Genomic DNA, 20,649 nt, shown 5'->3' on the forward strand with positions numbered 1-20,649 from the left:
TAGACTCGAGAAAGCTCCCTAGTCTCTGCTCATCTTGGAAATCTTCGCCAACCTTCCAGGGCTACCATCGCCGACGGGTGGGTGCCAGCGCCGCAGCACTCGCGCTCAAAGCTCACCAGTCGCAGAGCGGGGGAAAAAAACCCTCGGAAGGAACTGCCGAGCGAGCGTCCCCCAGGACCGGAAGTGACTTAGGGAGAGGGCGCCTCCGCGGTCCTAGGAATCATCGAGTTGAGCGACTCGGGGGAAGAGCGGGCTAGAAGGGGGGGCCGCTCTTCCGGGTCTTGTCTGCGCGACGACACCTCCAGACCTCAGTGGTCCGATCTTCCATTTGGGAGCGCAGAGCCGCCCCCTTCCCGCGCTCCTCGGCGTCCCCGGCCCGCCCTCACGCCGGGGGTGACGGAAGCGGGCTGGGGGTGACCTCACCCTCCATCATGGCGGCGGCAGTAGGTTAGGGCCGTGGGTCGAAGCAGGCACCGCCGCTGGGGGACCCTGTCGGAAGCAACTGCCGCCGCCGCCGCCGCCTCTTGCATCTCCTCTGGGGCAGGGGCCAGGGCCAGGTGAGGGGAGCGGGGTTCCGGGCGCTCAGAGCTGGGCGAGGAGGCGCTTCCCCCGCGTGGGACGGGGTCCGGCGACGGCGCGGACCCCACCGGCTCCCCAGGGGTCCCAGCGTCGCGTGAGCGAGCGAGGGGACTAGCGGGCCCGAGCCCGTGCGCGTGCGCGCGCCGCAGCCCTTCGCCGAGCCGGCGCATCGAGGGCTGCGTCTCATGCCGCCGGCCGTGCCCCGCTGCGGGGTCTGAGGACGGCCGCGGGCCCACCTTCTGTCCCCCGCGCCTCCACCCCACCCCTTCCTTCCCGAGGGACCCCGGTCCATTTTCAGCGCCAGGCTGGGGACGGGGACGTCTCCCGGTCGCGGGGAAGCGTCCCTGCGGCTCACGTGAGGCGATTGCCGCCCCGCGCTGCCAGGCGCTCGCTCCTTCTCGCGCTCCTGCGCGCCTTACTCCAGATCGGCTGCTGGTCCGTCTGTCGCGCGTTATCTTTCCCGGAAAACTGGCCGCCTTGCCCTCGGAGGCACCAGGTGCCCGTTCCCTCTGGTTCCTAAGAGGAGGGAGAGGCCCCGCGTTGCTTCGCGGGCCCCCAGCGTGAGGCGGCCGGGCCCGGGAGACTGAGCCAAGGCCGAGGGGTCGAAGTCGGCCGACCCAGCTAGTTAACTAGCTGACACGCTCTGCACAGGGAGTAGCTTGGGTGAGCTCCTCACCAGTACCCGCACAACTGTATAGCCATAACTTTTGAATGGAAATGATCATTTTTTCCCCTCCCCGCAGCCCCTTTTTGGGCAGATGATGTAAAATAAAACAGCAAAAAAAACTTTTTTTCTCGAAATTGTCAGTAAGATTTCCCCCTGGAGAAAACCAGAATGGTGATCTCTGCCCTGACTTGCGTGACCTTGGATGAGTTGCCAAACCCAGCTGGTGCCTTTTTTTTTTTAACTTGGAAAATTAGGGAAGTGTCAGGTCAGACTGCATGAACTGCTTAGACTCCATGCGCACAGCTGGCCGTTCGTACCTCCACATTTATATCCTGCAGATCCAACCTGAAGAACTCTTCATTTGATAATAGGCAGTACAGCATTTTGAAAATTCTCTTTACTCTGACTCAGCAGGTACATTCTGATTTTTGTTTGTTTGTTTTAATGATTCATTTTCTTGTGGAGGAAAATTCCATAGAAGTTGAATTCGACTTAAGACGGGAAGGTTGAGGCCAGCCAGTTTTGTAATTAAGTGTGTGTAGTAGTTCATCAGTTAATAAATGTTAAGTATCTTGCACAGCAGGCTTTTTTAGGACAAGTGATTTGCAGCAATGGTTATATCCTTTTAAAAATGTTTTGTAAATTTTTTTTACATACAAAACGTGTAAACAAGCACTTAATAACTAACCCCCACTGCTTTTTATCACTTTTTCTTTTCCAAATATGGCTTGGATTCAGATCTCAATCAAAGAAATGAGCACCAAATGTTTCTGTTTAATGTATACAAAGGGAGGCTATTTTCAGAGTAGCTGTTTGTTACTGTTTTTAACTGCTTCATTGGGACAATTAGATAAAACAAAATAATTCACCAGTTGTACAATTCAGGTTGTTTTTACGTATTTATGGTGGTGCAACCATTTTCATTACCCCAGAAAAAAACACCACACCCCATAGTAGTCATTACCCATGACTAGCCCAGACCCCAACCTCACCATCCCAGTTAACCACTAATCTGCTTGTCTATTTAAATTTCACGTAAATGGAATCATTCAATAGTTGGTCTTTTGTGACTGACTTCTTTCACTCAACATAATGTGTTCAGGGTTCATCCATTTATAGCATGTATAAGTACGTCATTCTTTTCTATAAGGCAGGTTATAATATCCCTGGTACATATATCCCACATCTTATTTAGTGTTCATCAGTTAATTTAGGTTGTTTGTACTTTTGGACTCTGAATAATGAGTAAAGCTGTTAACAACGTGTGTTTTAAGTTCTTGTATAGACAAGTGCTTTCATTTCTCGGGTGTATACCAGGGAATGAAACAAAGTAACTAGATTTTATATCAGTTTTTGACTTTGTCTTTGGTGACATTTACATTGTTGGGGTTTTCTATGCACAAGCTTTAGACTCAGAAATGGGAAGTCTGATTATTGTGGGGAGCAGATTTTTGAATGGGGCTTGTGTGGGAAGAGAACAGAGAGTGAGGCCTTCTCGACATACTTTACCTGGAATTGTCAACTGCTGAGTGAACATAGTTTGAGGCAGCGCCACAGGCTGAACTAGAGGGTTTCTCTTGGGCGTGCGTGTTCATTTGGAAGAAGGGCGTCTACGTAACAGTACTGAAAGTGGGACTGAGTTCTTTAAACAGTACCTTGGCTCCGTGGCATTTTTGAGCTGGGTGGGCTGAGGCTTTATTAGGGTTATTCAATTTTGCTGCTTTTAGAGAAAGCCCTGGATTCTGTGTTGTGTGCTCTCCAGGCACCAGGAGTCTGGCAGCACTAACTGGATTCCTTAGGAACTCATAGAGCAAGAGTTAAAGAGTACACCCAGTGGATTTCCTCTGACTGGCTATACCTTTTAAAAATTCCCTGCTCACAGTACCAGTGAGCCTTGAGAGGAGAGTTTTGGGAGCCAAGAAACTTTTAAGGTATAAAATTTCAGAGTTTGACTGGATTTGTGAATTTTAATTTTTCTTTATTGATGGGTGTTATGGAATGTGTTCAGCTCTGTCACTAGCGTATTTAACAATCTTAGTATGTTATTTTCTTAGTGGAAATAAATAGTTGAAAATAAAAGAATTTCCTAACATAATTGTAAGTAATTAAAAAATGTAAATTATAATATATTTTGATTCTTGTCCTGTTGTGTTAAGTATGATATTCTAAATTAGTGTGCCTGAGGTGGGTGCTAGGAGTTCCTGTTTTTAACCAGCAGACAAAAATGGAAGAAAAACTACAAAAGACCTTGACGTTGCTGCAAGTTTGCTTTTCCTCAGATTTTACAGGAGAAAAAAAAATTACAGTAGTATTCAATATTTGCTGCATACCTTCTGGCTATAGTTTATAAATAAAATGCCTTTAACTTCTGCAGTATTAAAAATAGTACTGGCACAATAAACTATCTCACACAACTACCCTGTTTCCTCGAAAATAAGACAGTATCATATTAATTTTTGCTCCCAAAGATGCGCTGGGTCTTATTTTCTGGGGATGTCTTAGTTTTCCATGAAGAAGAATACGGTACACATTTATTGTTTTATGAAAAGAGACCTTGCATTTCCTGTCTGCTCCTGCTGTGCTGCGGCCAACAGTGAGCTGTGCAGCGGTGCCCGCTGCCACTACAGTCCAGAGTTATGGTAGCTTGGGGTGGGGCTTATTTCCGGGGGGATGCCTTATATTTCAGCAAGAGGCAAAACTGTAAGTAGGTCTTATTTTCGGGGAAATGGGGGCAGCAAAAATAAATAAATAAATGAAAACCACAGCTATCATCAATTCCAATGCAGAGTGACCGACATGGTTTTTAAGGTTATAAATTTTCACTGGAACACATGGTCACATCTTTCACCTGTGGAGTGACTGAAGGGTTTGAACTGCTGACTTGGGGTTAACAGTCCTACACAGTGCTCCCAGGGCTCCTACTATCAGTGCTGACATCCTGGAATTTGCACTAGTGTATTTGAAAGGAGAGCTCTGGTTACCTGTAGCTGCTAACAGCAAGATACAACAGTTGTAAATTACCAAGTGCTCCAGGGCAGACAGAGGAAGCTTTCTTAACTCTAATTAGAGTTTGAGTCACTGAAAACCTACAGGGGCAGTTCTACCCTCCCTATAAGGGACACTGATTCGATGGCAGAGTCATATTGAATGGAGCCCTGCTGGTACAGTGGCTCAGTGCTCTGGCTGATCCCTGAAAGGTTGGCTGTTTGAACCCCCAGCTGCTCTGCAGGAGAAAGACGTGGCAGTCCACATCTATGGCAATTACGGCCTTGGAAACTCTGGATTTGGCAGCTTTACTCTGTTAATAGAATCACTGTTAGTCAGAAGTGACTGATTGGGTTTTTTTAATGTCCGTAATTGAAACCTGGTTGGAATGGGAAGAAAAAAAATCGTTCTTTGTAGGATTATAGATAGTGTCTTTATTATTGAAGGATCTTAGTGTTTTATTTATTAGTAGTTGCAGCGATGTCACCAAATTAATATATAAACAATTAAGTTAACCTATGCTTCAGTCTTGACTATTTGACTTACAACTACATGAACAAACGAAAAGACTGGCAGGGAAAGAAACAAGTCACAGGTTTTGAATTGTACAAATACTTTTGTATTTAAAAGTATTCATATATTTGATCCATTTTTTATAGGAGAGCCCTAGTATTTACTTGGAAAAGGTTCTAGTAAGTAACATTTTAAGTGTAAAAGGAACTGTGTCCTTTTCATTATTTAAAAAGAAGCTTGAAATACCTGTCTTTTGGACGTGAGCTTGCTCTGCTTGTGCTGGTGAGGCAATAGTGGGAAGGGCCTGAGCTTCCAGGAAAGCTCTGGCGCCTGGATGGCAGTTCCCTGGGTCATATTTATCTTCCATCTATTTTATTTTCCTGTTTTGTCTTTCTTTTCCCCGATCTCAAAATTGACAGCTTTGCTTAGCTCTCTGAGTGCTCAGTTTTTGGAATACTCCCAACTAATATTAGGAGAGAGACTGTTTTACTGCCATTGCTCGCACTCTTTTACCAGTGTTGCTATTTCACCTCTGCCTTCCTCGTGCCCAGCGCATTGCTGGCATGCAGTAAATTTATGTTGAATGAATGTGGGTAAAGGCTAAGAGTTAGGAAATTAAGAGAATGTACCAACCAAGTGATCATGTTGCTAACTAGCTTTTTGATCTTGAGCAAATTGTCTCCTCCGGTTTCTTTTATAAAGTCGAGACTACATCCACTCCTTATTGCCATAAGTAGGTTGCAAAGACCAGGTTGTTATATGAAAATCTGTGTTATGCAAAAATGGAGGATGACTACATAATCACACATACAGTATATCAAACGTCATCATTATATATTTCTTAAACCACTTAGAATTATGGGCTAGCTAAGAAGAAATATAACCTTAACCAACCCAGCATTACTCTCCCCTCACACTTTGGCATTTGTTACTGTCAAACATGTCATTAATGCACAAAATAGTCAAGTAGTAGATTTTTTTCCCTATTGACAAAAATGCATAGTGTTAGAAAACGAGATTGTGGATGTGAGAAGTAGATATATTACCTTGTTTTTTTAGGCATAGAAGGTTACTGTGGCAATACCCCACCCCCCGAAAGAACCAAACTCACTGCCATGGAGTCGGTGCCAACTCATGGCAACCCTTTAGGCCAGGGTAGAACTGTTCCATAGGTTTCTAAGACAGACTAATTTCTCTTTTAAATAAGTCATTTTATTGGGGACTCATACAGCTCTTCATCATCCATCTATCCATTGTATCCAGCACATTTGTATATTTGTTGCCATCATTTAAAAAACATTTTCTTTCTACTTGAGCTTTTGGTATCAGCTCATTTTCCTCCTCCTTTCCCTGCCCTGTGTCCCTCATGAACCTTTGATAATTTATAAATTATTATATTTTCATGTTTTGCACTGACCGATGTCTCCCTTTACCCCCTTTTCTGCTGTCAATCTTCCTCGGAGAGGGTTATAGGTAAATCATTGTGATCGGTTCCCCCTTTCTATCCCCCACCTTCCTTTTACCCTCCTGGTATGGTTACTCTCATGGTCCCGAGGTGTTTATCTGTCCTGGATTCCCTGTGTTTCCAGCTCTCATCTGTACTCGTATACATGCTCTGGTCTAGCCAAATTTGTAAGGTAGAACTGAGGTCATGATAGTAGGGGCAGAGAAAGCATTAAAGAATTAAAGGAAAGCTGAATGTTTCATTGGTGCTATACTGCACCCTGACTGGCCCGTCTCCTCCCCATAACCTTTCTGTAAGGGGATATACAATTGTATATCTGTATGATATGCATATGATATGATAAGCAAAGCTGTCAATTTTGAGATCGGGGAAAATTGTATATCCCCTTACAAAAATACAATTGTAAGGGGATATACAATTGCCTACAGATTGGCTTTGGCTTTCCACTCCGCACTCCCCACCCCATTCACATTGACATGATTTTTTGTTCTGGGGACACACTAATTCTTTAAAAGAGTAGAAAACACCTTTATCCCTTGGAACGGCTGATGATTTTGAACTGCTGATGTACGAGTCACCACTACGCCACCAGGGCCCCTTCAACACATCGTAAAGTGTTTTGGAAATAAAGATATAGTGAAGATGTACTTTATTTGTAGTGTTTGTTAGAAATACAAAAGCCCATTGTACAATGTGATAATGATGCATTTCAGAATGTTGCAAGGGAAGTGGATACTCATTTCCCAGAATACTCTTTAAGAGTAGTGCTGTACTTTGTTGTAGTAGTAGTAGTAGTACATAGTGGTACTACTATGGAGCTTACTCATTGGCATGTTCTTAATAGCTTTATTATGTAATTTAATCCAAACATATTAGACATATAATAGTGATCCAGAAATCTGCCTAGCCTATCATCTGTCTAATCACAGGTTTGAATGAGTTGATTTACTGCTATACTAGAAACAAGTGGAATTAGAAGTTGGGTGAATATTGTAAGTATGGCATGTTTATAACTAGAATGTCAAATACACATTTAAAGTTTTAAAAACTAAAGCTTAAAGGATTAGAGTTTGATCATGTTCTCTATTTAGTGGGAATCATTGAGAACTGCAGTCATGTCTTACTTAATGTTCACAATATATTCTTTGAAATAGGACAATTATGTGATTTGGACCTGTGCAAACACCATATCATACTCTGGTCTTTTTTTTAAGCTTCATGAACAAGCTTTGTGTCTTGTCAGTGATCATCAACATGCTAAGAGGGATCGATAAACTTTTGTATTTGGTCCTCAAGCCACATCATTAGCAATTTCTCCATATCTGATACAGTCTCTGTCACGTTTTCTTTAGACTTGTAGATTTCATTGGCACTAATGCTTTAACACTTGGATAGTTTTTCTTTGTTTTTTGAGGATCTTGATTGTTGAGTGTGACATGCCTAAATTGTGAAGATTTACAGATTTTTCTCACCTTTGTGGTATGTTGTAACCTTTTGTTTAACTTCCAAATGGCTACTTTGCCTTTGACTCTGGCTCTGCTATTACTAGCATTTGTTTTGCTGCATTTAGGAATTGTGGTGCACTTCATAGCCATAGGTTTGACAGAAAGTTAAACAGGGATAACAGTACAACATTCAAGAGACTCAGATGCATTTGATATGATACTGCTGCCTACAAGCCAAAGCATACACTGTTAAACAGTAAACTTTTTAGGTAGAAAATATAGTACAATGGGTAACGAATGTACAAATGTGCTTTGTACAATTGATGTATGTATGGATTATGATAAGAGTTGTATGAGCCCCCAATAAAATGATTAAAATATATATATATATACACTACAATGCATATAAAAGTACATAAAAAACACATAGATGTTTATTTCTATCAAGCCATATGTATTATAGGTTTTATATATAGAGTGTACCTTTGTAAGCCTGGCAGTTCAGTTATTTTGTAAACAAGAAATAGGAAATACATGTCTTTCATGTAGAAAGCTCTTGGTTTCCTTATGTACATCCCCTGTTTGCTCTTCTCCAACTGTGATTTCTGAACTCATAACATTATGGGCACATCAATATTTAAGCACTCAGATATTGCCCCAGTGGACATTATATAGCATATGACTATTATGATTCACCAAATATGTGGTCTATGTCTGTTAACATCTAGCATCTATATCAGAACTAAGGACTTATAAATGAGAGAATGTGGAAGATGGCCAGTTAACGCAATCTATGATCAATTGCATTTGTAATTTATCAATTGAAATTTGTAAGAAAACTTGAGGAGCGTTAGACTAAAACTCAATTTTAGGAAATAGGTAAAAGATCCTTAGTCTTGACATCTAGATGGAGGAGTGAGTAAAAGTCATTTCAATAATAAGGGTTTTTGATAAATCTAAGACATTTACTTATAGCAAATTAGAGAACTTTTTTTCTTTAAAGCATTAATCAAAATAGGAATATTTTTCTCTGTTTTTGTTACCATACAAATAGACTTTTAAAGCTTAAATTATTACTGATTAGTTCTTTTTCTTTTATGATTTAATTTCATTACTTATTCCTTGTTTTGTTTACTACTTAATGAGCATAAACAGGCTTACGTTAAAAACAGCGTAAACAAATGGACATAGGCACCATTTTGTTTCTCTGACCTCCATTCTTTTTCTCTTCAAAGAAATTTTTTTCCTTTGAAAGAAGACTGCATCTCATTTTCCCTACTTTTCTACTTTACTTGCCATTCATTCTTCCCCTCCCTACTTTCTCACTTTACCAACCAAAGCTGTTTGCCGGAGATCACAGATAACTTCCTAATGCTTAAATTCAGTTGGTTCTCCTTTTTTAAAAAAGGAGTAAATATATATGTTACAAAATATTTGCCACATCAACATTCTTCACATGTACAGTTAGTTCAGTGGCGTTAACGTAGGTTCTACATGTTTACTCATCATCCTTATTCTTCTTGATGTATCATTGCATTTGGCACACGTGTCCACTTTCTCTTATTGAAATGCCTCTCTGGCTTCTGTGACAACATGCTTTTCCGGGTGTTCTTCCGCCCTTGCTGTCTGTTTCACGCTCCACCAAGAAGTCTCCTTTTCTCATCTTTGACCACTTTGTACATGTTAGTATTGCTCTAAATTCTAACTATGTTTCTTTTTCAGATTACATCAGTATTCCACAACAGAAACGTTTTTAATAATAAAAATCTGGCTCCTATTCTGCTAAGAAAGTAGTTATTCTTGTCTCATATCCCTCCACTGAGAATCGCAGATACAGGTAAGATGGAAGATTTACTGTACTTTTCTCTTCTTTGTAATTTGAAAAATAATCTGATAATTTTTCCTTATCCAAGTAAGAAATTGGATATGGAATATGCTTCAGATTATCTTACTTTATCCCTCCTGAAATTCTGAAAGTAACTTCTCATTGAAAATCACTGCTTTTCTTCCTTTCTCCTTCCGAAAATCATTTCCATTGTCATCTAAGTCATTCCAAATTGTAGTAACTACAGAACAGAATAGATTTGTCCCTTTCGGTTCCCAAGGGGATACATCTTTTTGTGAACAGAATGCCTCTTTTTTTCTTTCTTGGGAGTGACTGATGGCTTTGGAGCTCGTACATCTCATCACAATCCATACATACATCCATTGTGTCAGGCACATTTGTTGCCATCATCATTCTCAAAACATTTGCTTTCTGCTTGAGCCCTTGGTATCAGCTCCTCATTTTCCCCCTACCCTCCCTCACGAACCCTTGATAATTTATAATTTATTATTTTGCCATGTTTTACACTGTAATGTCTTGATAGGGTAATATTTATACCTATAAATAAGCCCAGATAATACAACTATTCAAGTTTATTATCATCCATTAAAGCCAATATGAAAAAATTGAAAAATTTGACTTCTTTGGTCTGAAATTGATCAAACATGTAAACTAGTTGCAATGGTAGTTACTGGTGATTGGGATGCCAAAGTTGGAAACAAACAGGAAGGTTCAGTAGTTGAATAATAGGACCTTAATGATAGAGGTGATGCCAGAATTTGCATGATACAATTTTGTTAGACTAATGACATTCATTACAAATTCCTTTTCCCCAACATGAATGGTGACCATACATGTGGATCTCCCCAGGTGGAACACCCAGGAATCAAATTGACAGCATGTGGAAAGAGATGACAAAGAAATTCAGTGTTATCAACTGAAACAAGGCCAAGGTCTGACTGTAGAGCAAATCATCAATTGCTCATATACAAGTTCAAATTGAAGCTGAAGAAAATGAAAACAAACTATAACTTTGAGTATATCCTTCCCGAATTTGTGACCATTTAAAAACTAGCTTATAGCCCATTGAACAACTAATGACCAAATACCAGATGAGTTATGGGGTGACATTAAACATCATACATGAATAAAGCAAAATGTTTATTAAAAAGACAGGAAAGCGGGTATCAGAGGGGATTATGAGATTTGCACTTGAATGTAGAACAGCCGAAGTGAATAGTATATGGTCAAGTATGATGAAGTAAAAGAGCCGAACAGATCATTTCAAAGGACAGCTTGATTAGACAAAGTATTATAATGAAATGTACAAAGACCTGGAGTTAAGAAACCAAAAGAGGAGAACACATTCCACATTTCTCACACTGAGAGAATCGAAGAAAACATTGAACCCTCGTACTCCGAGATTGAAGGGTATCACAGGAAGCAAGGATAAAGAACCGGCCAGCATTTAGTCATTTCAAGAGGTAGCATCTGATCAAAAACTGATGACGTCGATGGGAAATGGAGGCATTGGTGAAAAAGCTCTAAGACTTAGTGGAATACCAATGAAAATGTTTAAAGAAACTCAGGCAGTGCTGGAAACACTAATCTGTGCCAGGAAGTTTGGAAGACAGCAACCTGGCCACCTTACTGAAAGGGATCCACATTTATGCCCATTAGAAAGAAAGATGACTAAACAAAATGCGGAAATTATCAAACTATTAATATTACATGCAAGTAAAATTTTGCTGAATATAATTCAGAGATAGTTGCAGCAGTACATGGACAAGAAGCTGTCAGAAAGTCAAGCTGGATTCAGAAGAAAATGTGGAATAAGGGATATCATTCTGATGACATATGGGCCTTAGTTGAATGTAGAGAATATTAGAAAGATGTTAACTTGTGTTTTATTGACTATGCAAAGATTTTCAATAGTGTATTACAACAAACTGTATAATACTGTGAAGAATGGGATTTCCAGTAAACTTCATTGTGATCATATGGTACCAGAACAAAATTAGAGATTACTGCATGGTTTAAAATCAGAAAAGGGGTATGTCAGAATTGTATCCTTTCACTGTACTTACTCATTTTGTATGCTGAGCAGATCTTCGGACAAACTGGACTCTAAGAAGAATGTGACATCAGGATCAGAGAAAGGCTTATTAACAACGTGAACTATGCAGATGATAAAACCTTGCTTGCTGAAAGCAAAAAGCACTTACTGATAAAGATCAAAGATTACAGCCCTCACTGTGGATTAAAACTCACTAAAATCCTCACAACTGAATCAAGTACTTCCTGATAAATGGAAGAGATTGAAGTTGTTAACGATTTTATTTGGATCCACAAGCAAGGTCCATAGAAACAGCAGCCAAAGAGTTAAGTATTGCATTCAGCAAATCTGCAAATTCTTTCTTTAGGTCAAAGAGCAAGGATTAAGGAGCTCTGGACCCATGCCATGGTTATTTTCAGTCACCTCTTATGCATGTGAAAGTTGTACAGTGAGTTAGGAAAACCAGAGAAAATTTGAATTATGGTATTGTTGAAGAATATTGGACATATAACGGACTGCCAGAAGAACAAACAAGTCTGTCTTGGAAGAAGTGCAGACAGAATCATTTCTAGAAGCAAGAATGGTGCAGTTGTCTCACTTACTTTGTACATGTTAGCAGAAAGGACTCGTTTTCTGGAAAAGGACGTTAAATGGAGGTCAGGGAAAGAACAAAACTCTCAGCATGATGGGTTGACACAGACTTGCAGCAGTGGGCTCAAACATAATTGTGAGGATGGCTTAGAACCAGCCAAGATTTTGTTGTGTTGTGCATTGATTGGTTTGCTATAAGTTGGAACTGACTTGAGGGCACCTTACCTAACAATGACAATACAGAAAACCCAAACTTAGCATTCCAAGATGTACAAGACACAACAAATGCTGATGCCTCTTGCTGAATCGCCTTATATCTTACTCGTTAGTTTTTTAATTGCTTCATCTGGTTTCAAATTTACGTCTGAAGAAGATTAGACTACTTTCCTACTCGGTTTGATTAGGGAACAACTCATGTTCTAACATTGGCTCTGATATTCCTTTAAAAACCTTGTGTGATATCTGTTTCCTTTTTCCCTCGCCAAGAGACTTGTCTTTTTCCTCCGGGAAATGTCTGCAGCTATATGGCCATGGGCCTAGCTAGCTCAAATATTGGAGGTTTTATTCGTAAAAGAAACAAGAGGACATATACTATGGGAGACTTAAAGGAGAGCTTGGGGGCCAGGAGTAAAATGGTGTTTTCACTAGATAGGTGAGAAGTGAAAAACTTCAAAGAGAGTTGGTTGTTGCTGTCATGGGGATTCCAACTCATTTCTTGGCTCTCAACCTTTCCATGAGCAGCCCAAACTGTTAGGACACCAGGGCTCTGTAGAAAGGGGAATAAAAATTTGCTTTTCATCTGAAGTCTGAATAAATTCCCAGTTCTAAATAGATATATAAGTAAACTCATGTTTTTTACAATTACTATGAAAGAAACTGATAAATATCGATTTTATGATAGAGTTGGGTAATTGGGGTCAATTACAGGAAAATGCTCCCAAATATAATACATTTTAAGCTGAAAAAAATGTTTTATGTTTCTAGGTTTTACATCTGAAAGTAGACCCCTTTGGAGTTCTGCCAGCCACCTCAATGGCGTCCTCTGCTGCTGTGCCTCCAGGATTTCACTATGAAACAAAGTATGTTGTTCTCAGCTACTTGGGACTCCTCTCTCAGGAGAAGCTGCAGGAGCAGCATCTTTCCTCAACCCAAGGTATTATCTTTGGCTTATGGTGGTAATAGTAAGTAAGTAGTAATAAAGACTTTATCCATGAAAACATTTTAATTTATATCTAAATTGTGGGATGCAAAATGGTTTTTCCCCAGATTGTCTCCCCCCAAATATTTGCCAAATCTAAGATGTAGCTTGCTGTACATGGTAAATGACTGCTCACTTGGAGGTCAATGCAAACTGCTGAGAGGTTATTCTCCCTGAGGGTTATCAGCCATCTAGAGCAATCAGACACTATTGTTTATTCCCACCCTAAGTAGGGCCCACTCTCTTCTCATAAGGATAGTGGGTCACCTCCCTGGAGAGCCCAGACACAAGGTCAATCCCACTCAGGGGTGACCAAGGTTAGGCTGCCATCTTGAGTCTAGGGTCCGCCCATCTTGTCACATATGTACCCCTAATCCCTCCCCTTCCTATTACTTGTACACCCCTAGCTCATCCCCTTCCAGTGACATGTAGGCCTATCGTAGAACCCCTTCCTGTGACGTATGTAATTCCCTGTAATCAGTGGGGCTTGCATGCCCCTAAGTATATACAGGCCGTGGTCAGAACTAAAGAGGCTCCTCTGCTCTCCTCCTCCCGCTCTCTGCGCAGACCTGGCTGCTGAGATCATGGCCGTCCCAGACGTGAGCATACTGCCATGAAATTTGTCTGACTCCTTTATTTTACTCTCTCTCCTATAATATATTATTGCCAAAAATTGTGCCTATGGACCCGATATTGTCAGAGGCTGGTTACTCTGACACTAAATGATTTATGTTTCTAAAATCGAACTTAGAGTCTTATTTTTTAAAAGAGCCATTTACCTAAAAATGAGGAGCTGATACCAAGGGCTTAAGTGGAGAGCAAATATTTTGAGAATGATGAAGACAACGAGTGTACAAATGTGCTTAACACAATTGATGTATGTATGGATTGTGATAAGAATTGTATGAGTCCCCAATAAAATGATTTAGAAAAAAAAAAGCCCTTTATCTTTTTCCACTTTCCATTTCCAATACCAGAAGTTTATTTTAATGTTTTCTAAAAGCTTGATCTTTTAAATGACTGCCATTAGTACAGATTTTTATCAAAAAATGTGCTATCTCTGAGGAGACTTCAAAAAGTTCATGAAAAATTCCATTAAATGATAATGGAATTTTTCCACAAGCTTTTTGAAGTCCTCATAAATAGAAATTCATCTGTTTTCTGTCTTCAGAGATTTCACATTTATCAAGACTAGATTAGAATTGCAGAAGTGTTTTCCTATTTCAGTATTTTTTTCAACATGTGTGTATATGTTCACTTCAGTGACATTAATTCAATTCACTTGCTAGACATTTAACTATTCCCCAAAATTTCTTTAACTTTAAGCTTAAGCTCAGTACCTGTAAACAATGGTCCCTGTTTCCCTTTGCTCCCACCCTTGGTAGCCACGAAGAAAATTTAATATATATACATTTGCCTGTTCCAGCTATATAAGTAGAATCATACCTTATTTGTGCTTTTGTGATTAACTTATATGAATTTAAGGAATCTGGAGGATTCTTAAGGCCGTGACCTCTTTCTCTCTCTCTGTCTCTCTCTCTCTCAAAAATGTAAACTTTGTTTTAAAGTTATGTATATATTTTTCCTTATTGTTTGAGATGAATGCCTTTGGGTAGAGGCTTACAGCAGAGTGGTATGCCCTTTTGGTATTTATTAACAGATCCATCAATTCCTGGAGCCTTGTTTTTGGCTAATACACTTAGTGTAGCTTGAACTTCTACCGATAGCACTATTGGTTCTTATTCATATACTACCTCCTGAAATGGTGGAATGTTAACTAGTTCTTATTGGTAGAGTGACTCTGTATTGTCTCCATCTTTTCTTGATGCTTCCTGCATCAGTTAATATTTTGCCTGTAGAATCTTTCTTTCTTTCCTTCTTTTGTTCTTTCGTTCGTTTGAAGCGGCACACAGGAGGTTTATGGAGCAGTAAAGTTAGGATCTGGAGACAGGCCCCCAGGGGGTCTACACCACCAAAAGGGCAAAAGTAGTGAGCCCTATAGAATCTTTCAAGATTGCAACTTGAGGCATGAATTTTTCCTGGACTTCTTTCAGCTTCAGATACGCCAAGTGTGTATTCCCTTTTGGTTTTCTAAGTCTAGGTCTTTGAGCATTTCATTATAATATTGGCTTTGTTTACTCAAGCTGCCCTTTGAGATTTTTATTCAGCTCCTTGACTTCATCCTTTCTTCCATTTGCTTTAGCTACTCTATGATTAAGAGCAAGTTTCAGAGTCTCTTCTGACATCCACTCTGATCTGTTCTTTCTTTACTGTCTTTTTTATGATCTTTTGCTTTCTTCATGAACGATCTTGATGCCCTCCCATAGTTCATCAGGTCTTCTGTCACTAGTGTTATGTTATTAGTCAAATCTGTGCTTGAGATGTTCTCAAAATTCAGGTGGGACAGACTCAAGGACCTATTTTGGATCTTCTGGACTTTCCTTTTATTTAGCTTTATCCTGAACTTACATATGAACAATCAATGTTCTGTTCCATAATGTGACCTTGGTCTGGTCTTAGCTGCTGATAATGAGCTTCTGCATTGTGACTTCCAGCAGATGTGGTCAATTTGATTTCTGTGTATTCCATCTGGGGATGTCCATGTGTATAGTTACCACCTTTGTGTTGTTGGAAAAAGGTATTTGCTATGAACAAGTCGCTGGTTTTGCAAAATTCTATCACGTGATCTCCAGCTTGTTAGTAGTTATTATAAATGGTATTATTCTTTTATTTTCCCTTTTGGTGTCATCTTTAATATACTAGAATCCAACTGTATATTGATCTTTTTATTATTATTTTTTTGTGTGAGAGTGAGTCAGTGAATGAGTGAGTGAGAGAGTGAGTGTGAGTCAGTAAATGAGAGTGAGTGAGTGAGTGAGAGTGAGTGAGTGAGAGTGAGTGAGTGAGTGAATGAGAGTGAGTGAGTGAGAGTGAGTGAGTGAGAGTGAATGAGAGTGAGTGAGTGTGAGTCAGTAAATGAGAGTGAGTGAGTGAGAGAGTGAGTCAGTGAATGAGAGTGAGTGAGAGAGTGAGTGAGTGAGGGAGTGAGTAAGAGTGAGGGAGGGAGTGAGAGTGAGTGAATGAGAGTGAGTGAGTGAGAGAGTGAGTCAGTGAATGAGAGTGAGTGAGTGAGACAGTGAGTCAGTGAATGAGAGTGAGTGAGACAGTGAGAGAGTGAGTCAGTGAATGAGAGTGAGTGAGTGAGACAGTGAGTCAGTGAATGAGAGTGAGTGAGACAGTGAGTCAGTGAATGAGAGTGAGTGAGTGAGAGAGTGAGTCAGTGAATCGTATATTGATCTTATAGGCTATCACGTTGCCAAAATTTTCAACTAATCCCTGTAATTTATTATTTTATTATTTAATAAATCATTTTATTGGGGGCTCTTAAACAGTGCTTATAACAATCTATACATCAATTGTATCAAGCAAATTTGTAAATAAGTTGCCACCATCATTTTCAAAACTTTTTCTTTATACTTGAGTCCTTGGTTTCAGTTCCTCTTTTTTTTGGTTTGGTTTTGTTTATGTTTTTTTATTGTAAATCGGGTGAATGTTTCCAGAGCAGACCCTCAGTTTTCCATTCAGCCTTCTATGCATATTTTGGTTAATCTCACTGATGGGCATCCCCACATTGTAATGCTGCCCTTTGACCCCAAAGGCATGGTCCTGGGTGTCCCAGTAGTTGATATCAGATCAGTAATCCTGAATTTTGAATTCAGTAATTTTGAAATTTTTCCTACATTTCTCTCCCACTCACTCTAGAACAGTGGTTCTCAACCTTCCTAATGCAGGGGCCCCCCCCCCCCATCAAATTATTTTCGTTGCTACTTCATAAACGTAATTTTGTTACTGTTATGAATTCGGTGACCCCTGTGAGAGGGTCGTTCTACCACCAAAGGGATCGCGACCCACAGGTTGAGAACCGTTCCTCTAGAACCTTCTAGTGTGATCACCAAAGCAGTTGGTAGGAGTCACTGGGCACCATCTAGGTCAGCTCCTCTTTTTTCCCTCCTTCCCCCACCATCCCACCCTTGTGAACCCTTGATAAATTGTAAGTTATTGTTATTTTCATATGTTACATTGTCTGCTGTCTCCCTTCACCCATGTTTCTGTTGTTTGTCTCCCTGGGGCTGGGGGGAAGGAGCAGTAATTTTTAAATTGCATCTTTGTAGTTTTCTCTGTATAGGATTATATCATCTGCAAATTGAGAGACTTTGTTTCTTCTGTACCAATACAGATGCCTTTAATATCTTTTTGACATAGCTCTTGCTAAGGCTTCTAGGACTATATTAAATAAGAGTGGTGGGAAGGGACAACTCTATCTGGATCCCGTTTGAAGGAGAAATGCTTTCAATTTCTGTCCATTAAGTGAGTATATATGTCCTTTATTATGTTGAGGAATTTCCCTTCTATTACTATTTTATTGCATGTTTTTAATCAAGACTAAATGTTGAATTTTATCAATACCTTTCTGCCTCGATTGATATAATCATATTTTTCTTATCCTTTTTGTTTATGTGGTGGATTACATTGATTTTTTTCCTGATATTAAACCATCCTTGCATAGTTCGTATAACTCCCACTAGACCAGTGGGTCTCAACCTTCCTAATGCTGCCACCTTTAATACAGTTCCTTATGTGGTAGTGACCCCCAACCATAAAATTATTTTTGTTGCTACTTCATAACTGTCATTTTGCTGCTGTTATGAATTGGGCGTGCCCTGTGAAAGGGTCGTTCGACCCCCCAGAGGGTTCACAACCCACAGGTTGAGAACCGCTGCACTAGACTATGATGTAATTTTTTGTAATGCTTTGTTGAATTCTTTATGTTTTATAAATCATTTTATTGGGGGCTCTTACAGCTTTTAAAACAATCCATACTTCTTCATTACATTTTGCTATTTCACACTATGTAACAAGTAGCAACTTGTTTATATTATACAAGGGTAAATAAAAATATTGCTTCAAAATCAAATAAGTTTTTATTAAAACAAACAAAAAACCAATCCATACATCAATTATATAATTGTGTCAAGCTCATTTGTACATATGTGGACATCATCATTTTCAAAATATTTTCTTTCTACTTGAGCCCTTGGTGTGAACTCCTCTTTTTTACCCTCCCTCTTCCACCCTTATGAACCCTTGATAAATGATAAATTATTATTATTTTCATATCTTACACTGCGTGCTGTCTCCCATCACCCTCATTTCTGTTGTTCGTCCCTCTGGGGTGGTGGTGGTGGTTATACATCAGTCATTGTGATTGGTTTCTCCTTTCTCTTCCTTCTCCCCACCCCACCCCTACTCTCATGGTATTGCTACTCCCATTATTGTTCCTGAGGGGTTTATCTGTCTTGGATTCTGTGTGTAGAGAGTTCTTATCTGTACCAGTGTACATGCTCTGGTCTAGCCAGATTTTTAAGGTATAACTGTGGTCATGAAAGTAGAGAAGAGGAAGCATTAAAGAACTAGAGAAATATTGTATGTTTCCTCAGTGCCATACTTACGTACGTACATACGGCACCCTGGCTGGCTTGTCCCTTCCTTGTGACCCTTCTGTGAGGGGATGTCCAATTGTCTACAGATGGGCTTTGGTTCTCTACTCCGATGCCCCTCATTTGCATCAATAAGGTTTTTTGTTTTGGGTCTTCAATACCTGATACTTATCCCATGGATACTTCCTGATTCCACAGGCTGGTGTGCTTATTCTTTGTGGGCTTTGTTGCTTCCCTCCTAGATAGCTGCTTGTTTAATTTAAATCTTTTAAGACCCCAGACGCTATATCTTGTAATAGACAGGTACCATAAGTTTACTTCATCACATTTGCTTATGCACCCATTTTGACTTCAGTGATCGTGTCCCGAAGGTGAGCATCACAGAACGCCAAGTTATTAGAACAAAGTGTTCTTGTGTTGAGGGGAGGACTTACATAGAGACCCAAAGTCTGTCTGCTACCTTGATACTTAACATACAAATGTATGTACACAGACCTATATTCCTATTGTAATATATTAATATATTTACATATATACAAACCTATATTTATGCCTTGATAAATGTCTTTTGCTTCCTAGTTCTTGCCTATGTTTCTTTTGACTTCCCTTCTGTCTCACTATCATGTTTGACCTTCAAATCGGCTCTCAGTAATTCCTCTCGGCTACATTGCAGTTTATCAAACCCCACCAGTTGTTCTGTACCCTCCTCATCATTGATTTTAGATCTCTTGTTGTTCCCTTGTCCCTGGGTTTGTTGGCTCCCTCCCTTTTCCCCACCTTCCCGTCTCCCTTAACCCCCAGAACTGTTTCCTCCTCGGGATTGTTTATTTTTTCCTATCTTATATAGATAAAGATGGGGGGGAAAAGTATCTATACATAGTTCCAGCTCTGTCTACTGACGCTTAGGAATGTTTCCCAATCAAGTCTGATGAGGTGCCAAGCCCTGCTCTCTGAGTCTGAGGTCTATTTATGGGATTCCTTGGGGACTTTGTAGTTTTGCTCTCCTTGCTGCTCTTTTACACTCCCTTTGTGGTCAGACTGGCCACAGTTCCTGCACTGTGTCTCCAGTGCTTTTGGCTAGAATTTTTTGTAAACCTTGGCATTATATTCATCAGGGATATTGGTCTATAATGTTTAGGTCTGGTGATGTCTTTGCCTACCTTTGTAGTATATTGTTTGTTTCCATATTGTGTAATAATTCAACTAAGATTGGAGTGAACGCTTCTCTAACTGCTTGCTAGAACTCCTGGTACAACCATCTGGTGCCAGACTTTTTGATGTTTGGAGTTTGTTTTTAATAATCAGATCTATTTCTTGTATTATATAGGCTTGTTGAAATTTTCTTGATCATTTTATGTTATTACAGGCAGGAAATACATATCTAGAAATTTATCCATTTCTTCTAGATTTTAAAATTTGTTGGAATATAATTTTTCATAATACTGTGATTTTAAAAATATCTCAGTTGGTTCTGTTGTAATATTGCCTATTTTATTTCTTATTCATAGTTTTGGGGTTTTTTTTTTCTTTGTTAGGTTTGCCAGTGGATTATCAACTTTGTTAATCTTTTCAAAGAAACCACTTGTCCTTTATTTTTTTCTCCATATATTCTTGTCTGGTTCATTTATTTTTGCTCTAATCTTTGTTAATTCTTTTCTTCTAGTGTCCGAGGATTTGTTTTGCTGGTCTTTTTCCCCTGGCTGTAGTTGATTTTTTAATGTGTTTATTTTCATTCTTTTATTGTTTGTTTGTTTTGTTTTTAATCATTTTATTGGGGGCTCATACAACTCATCACAATCCATACATACATCAATTGTATAAAACACA

At 39.7% G+C, this 20,649-nt stretch overlaps 1 protein-coding gene across 8 annotated transcripts in view; it reads left to right on the plus strand.

Moving 5' to 3' along the window:
• The first annotated feature begins 368 nt into the window (after positions 1–368).
• BCL2L13 (BCL2 like 13) overlaps positions 369–20,649 on the plus strand; it is a 95,136-nt gene continuing 74,855 nt past the window's right edge. The window contains exons 1-3 of one of the 8 annotated variants that reach the window (XM_045295936.1): positions 369–557; positions 9,377–9,491; positions 13,111–13,279. In XM_045295936.1, the coding sequence (XP_045151871.1) occupies positions 13,159–13,279 (121 nt within the window). In that variant the 5' untranslated portion in view covers positions 369–557; positions 9,377–9,491; positions 13,111–13,158. Of the gene's footprint in view, positions 558–1,517; positions 1,661–9,376; positions 9,492–11,808; positions 11,861–13,110; positions 13,280–20,649 lie in introns of those variants that run through there. The other 7 variants (XM_030887219.2, XM_045295934.1, XM_045295933.1 and 4 more) reach the window with 7 other exon arrangements.

This window comes from Echinops telfairi, unplaced genomic scaffold (genome assembly GCF_000313985.2).
Source record: "Echinops telfairi isolate 266 unplaced genomic scaffold, ASM31398v2 ScPeMD7_6273;HRSCAF=7185, whole genome shotgun sequence".
In the NCBI taxonomy this organism is placed as follows: Eukaryota; Metazoa; Chordata; class Mammalia; order Afrosoricida; family Tenrecidae; genus Echinops; species Echinops telfairi.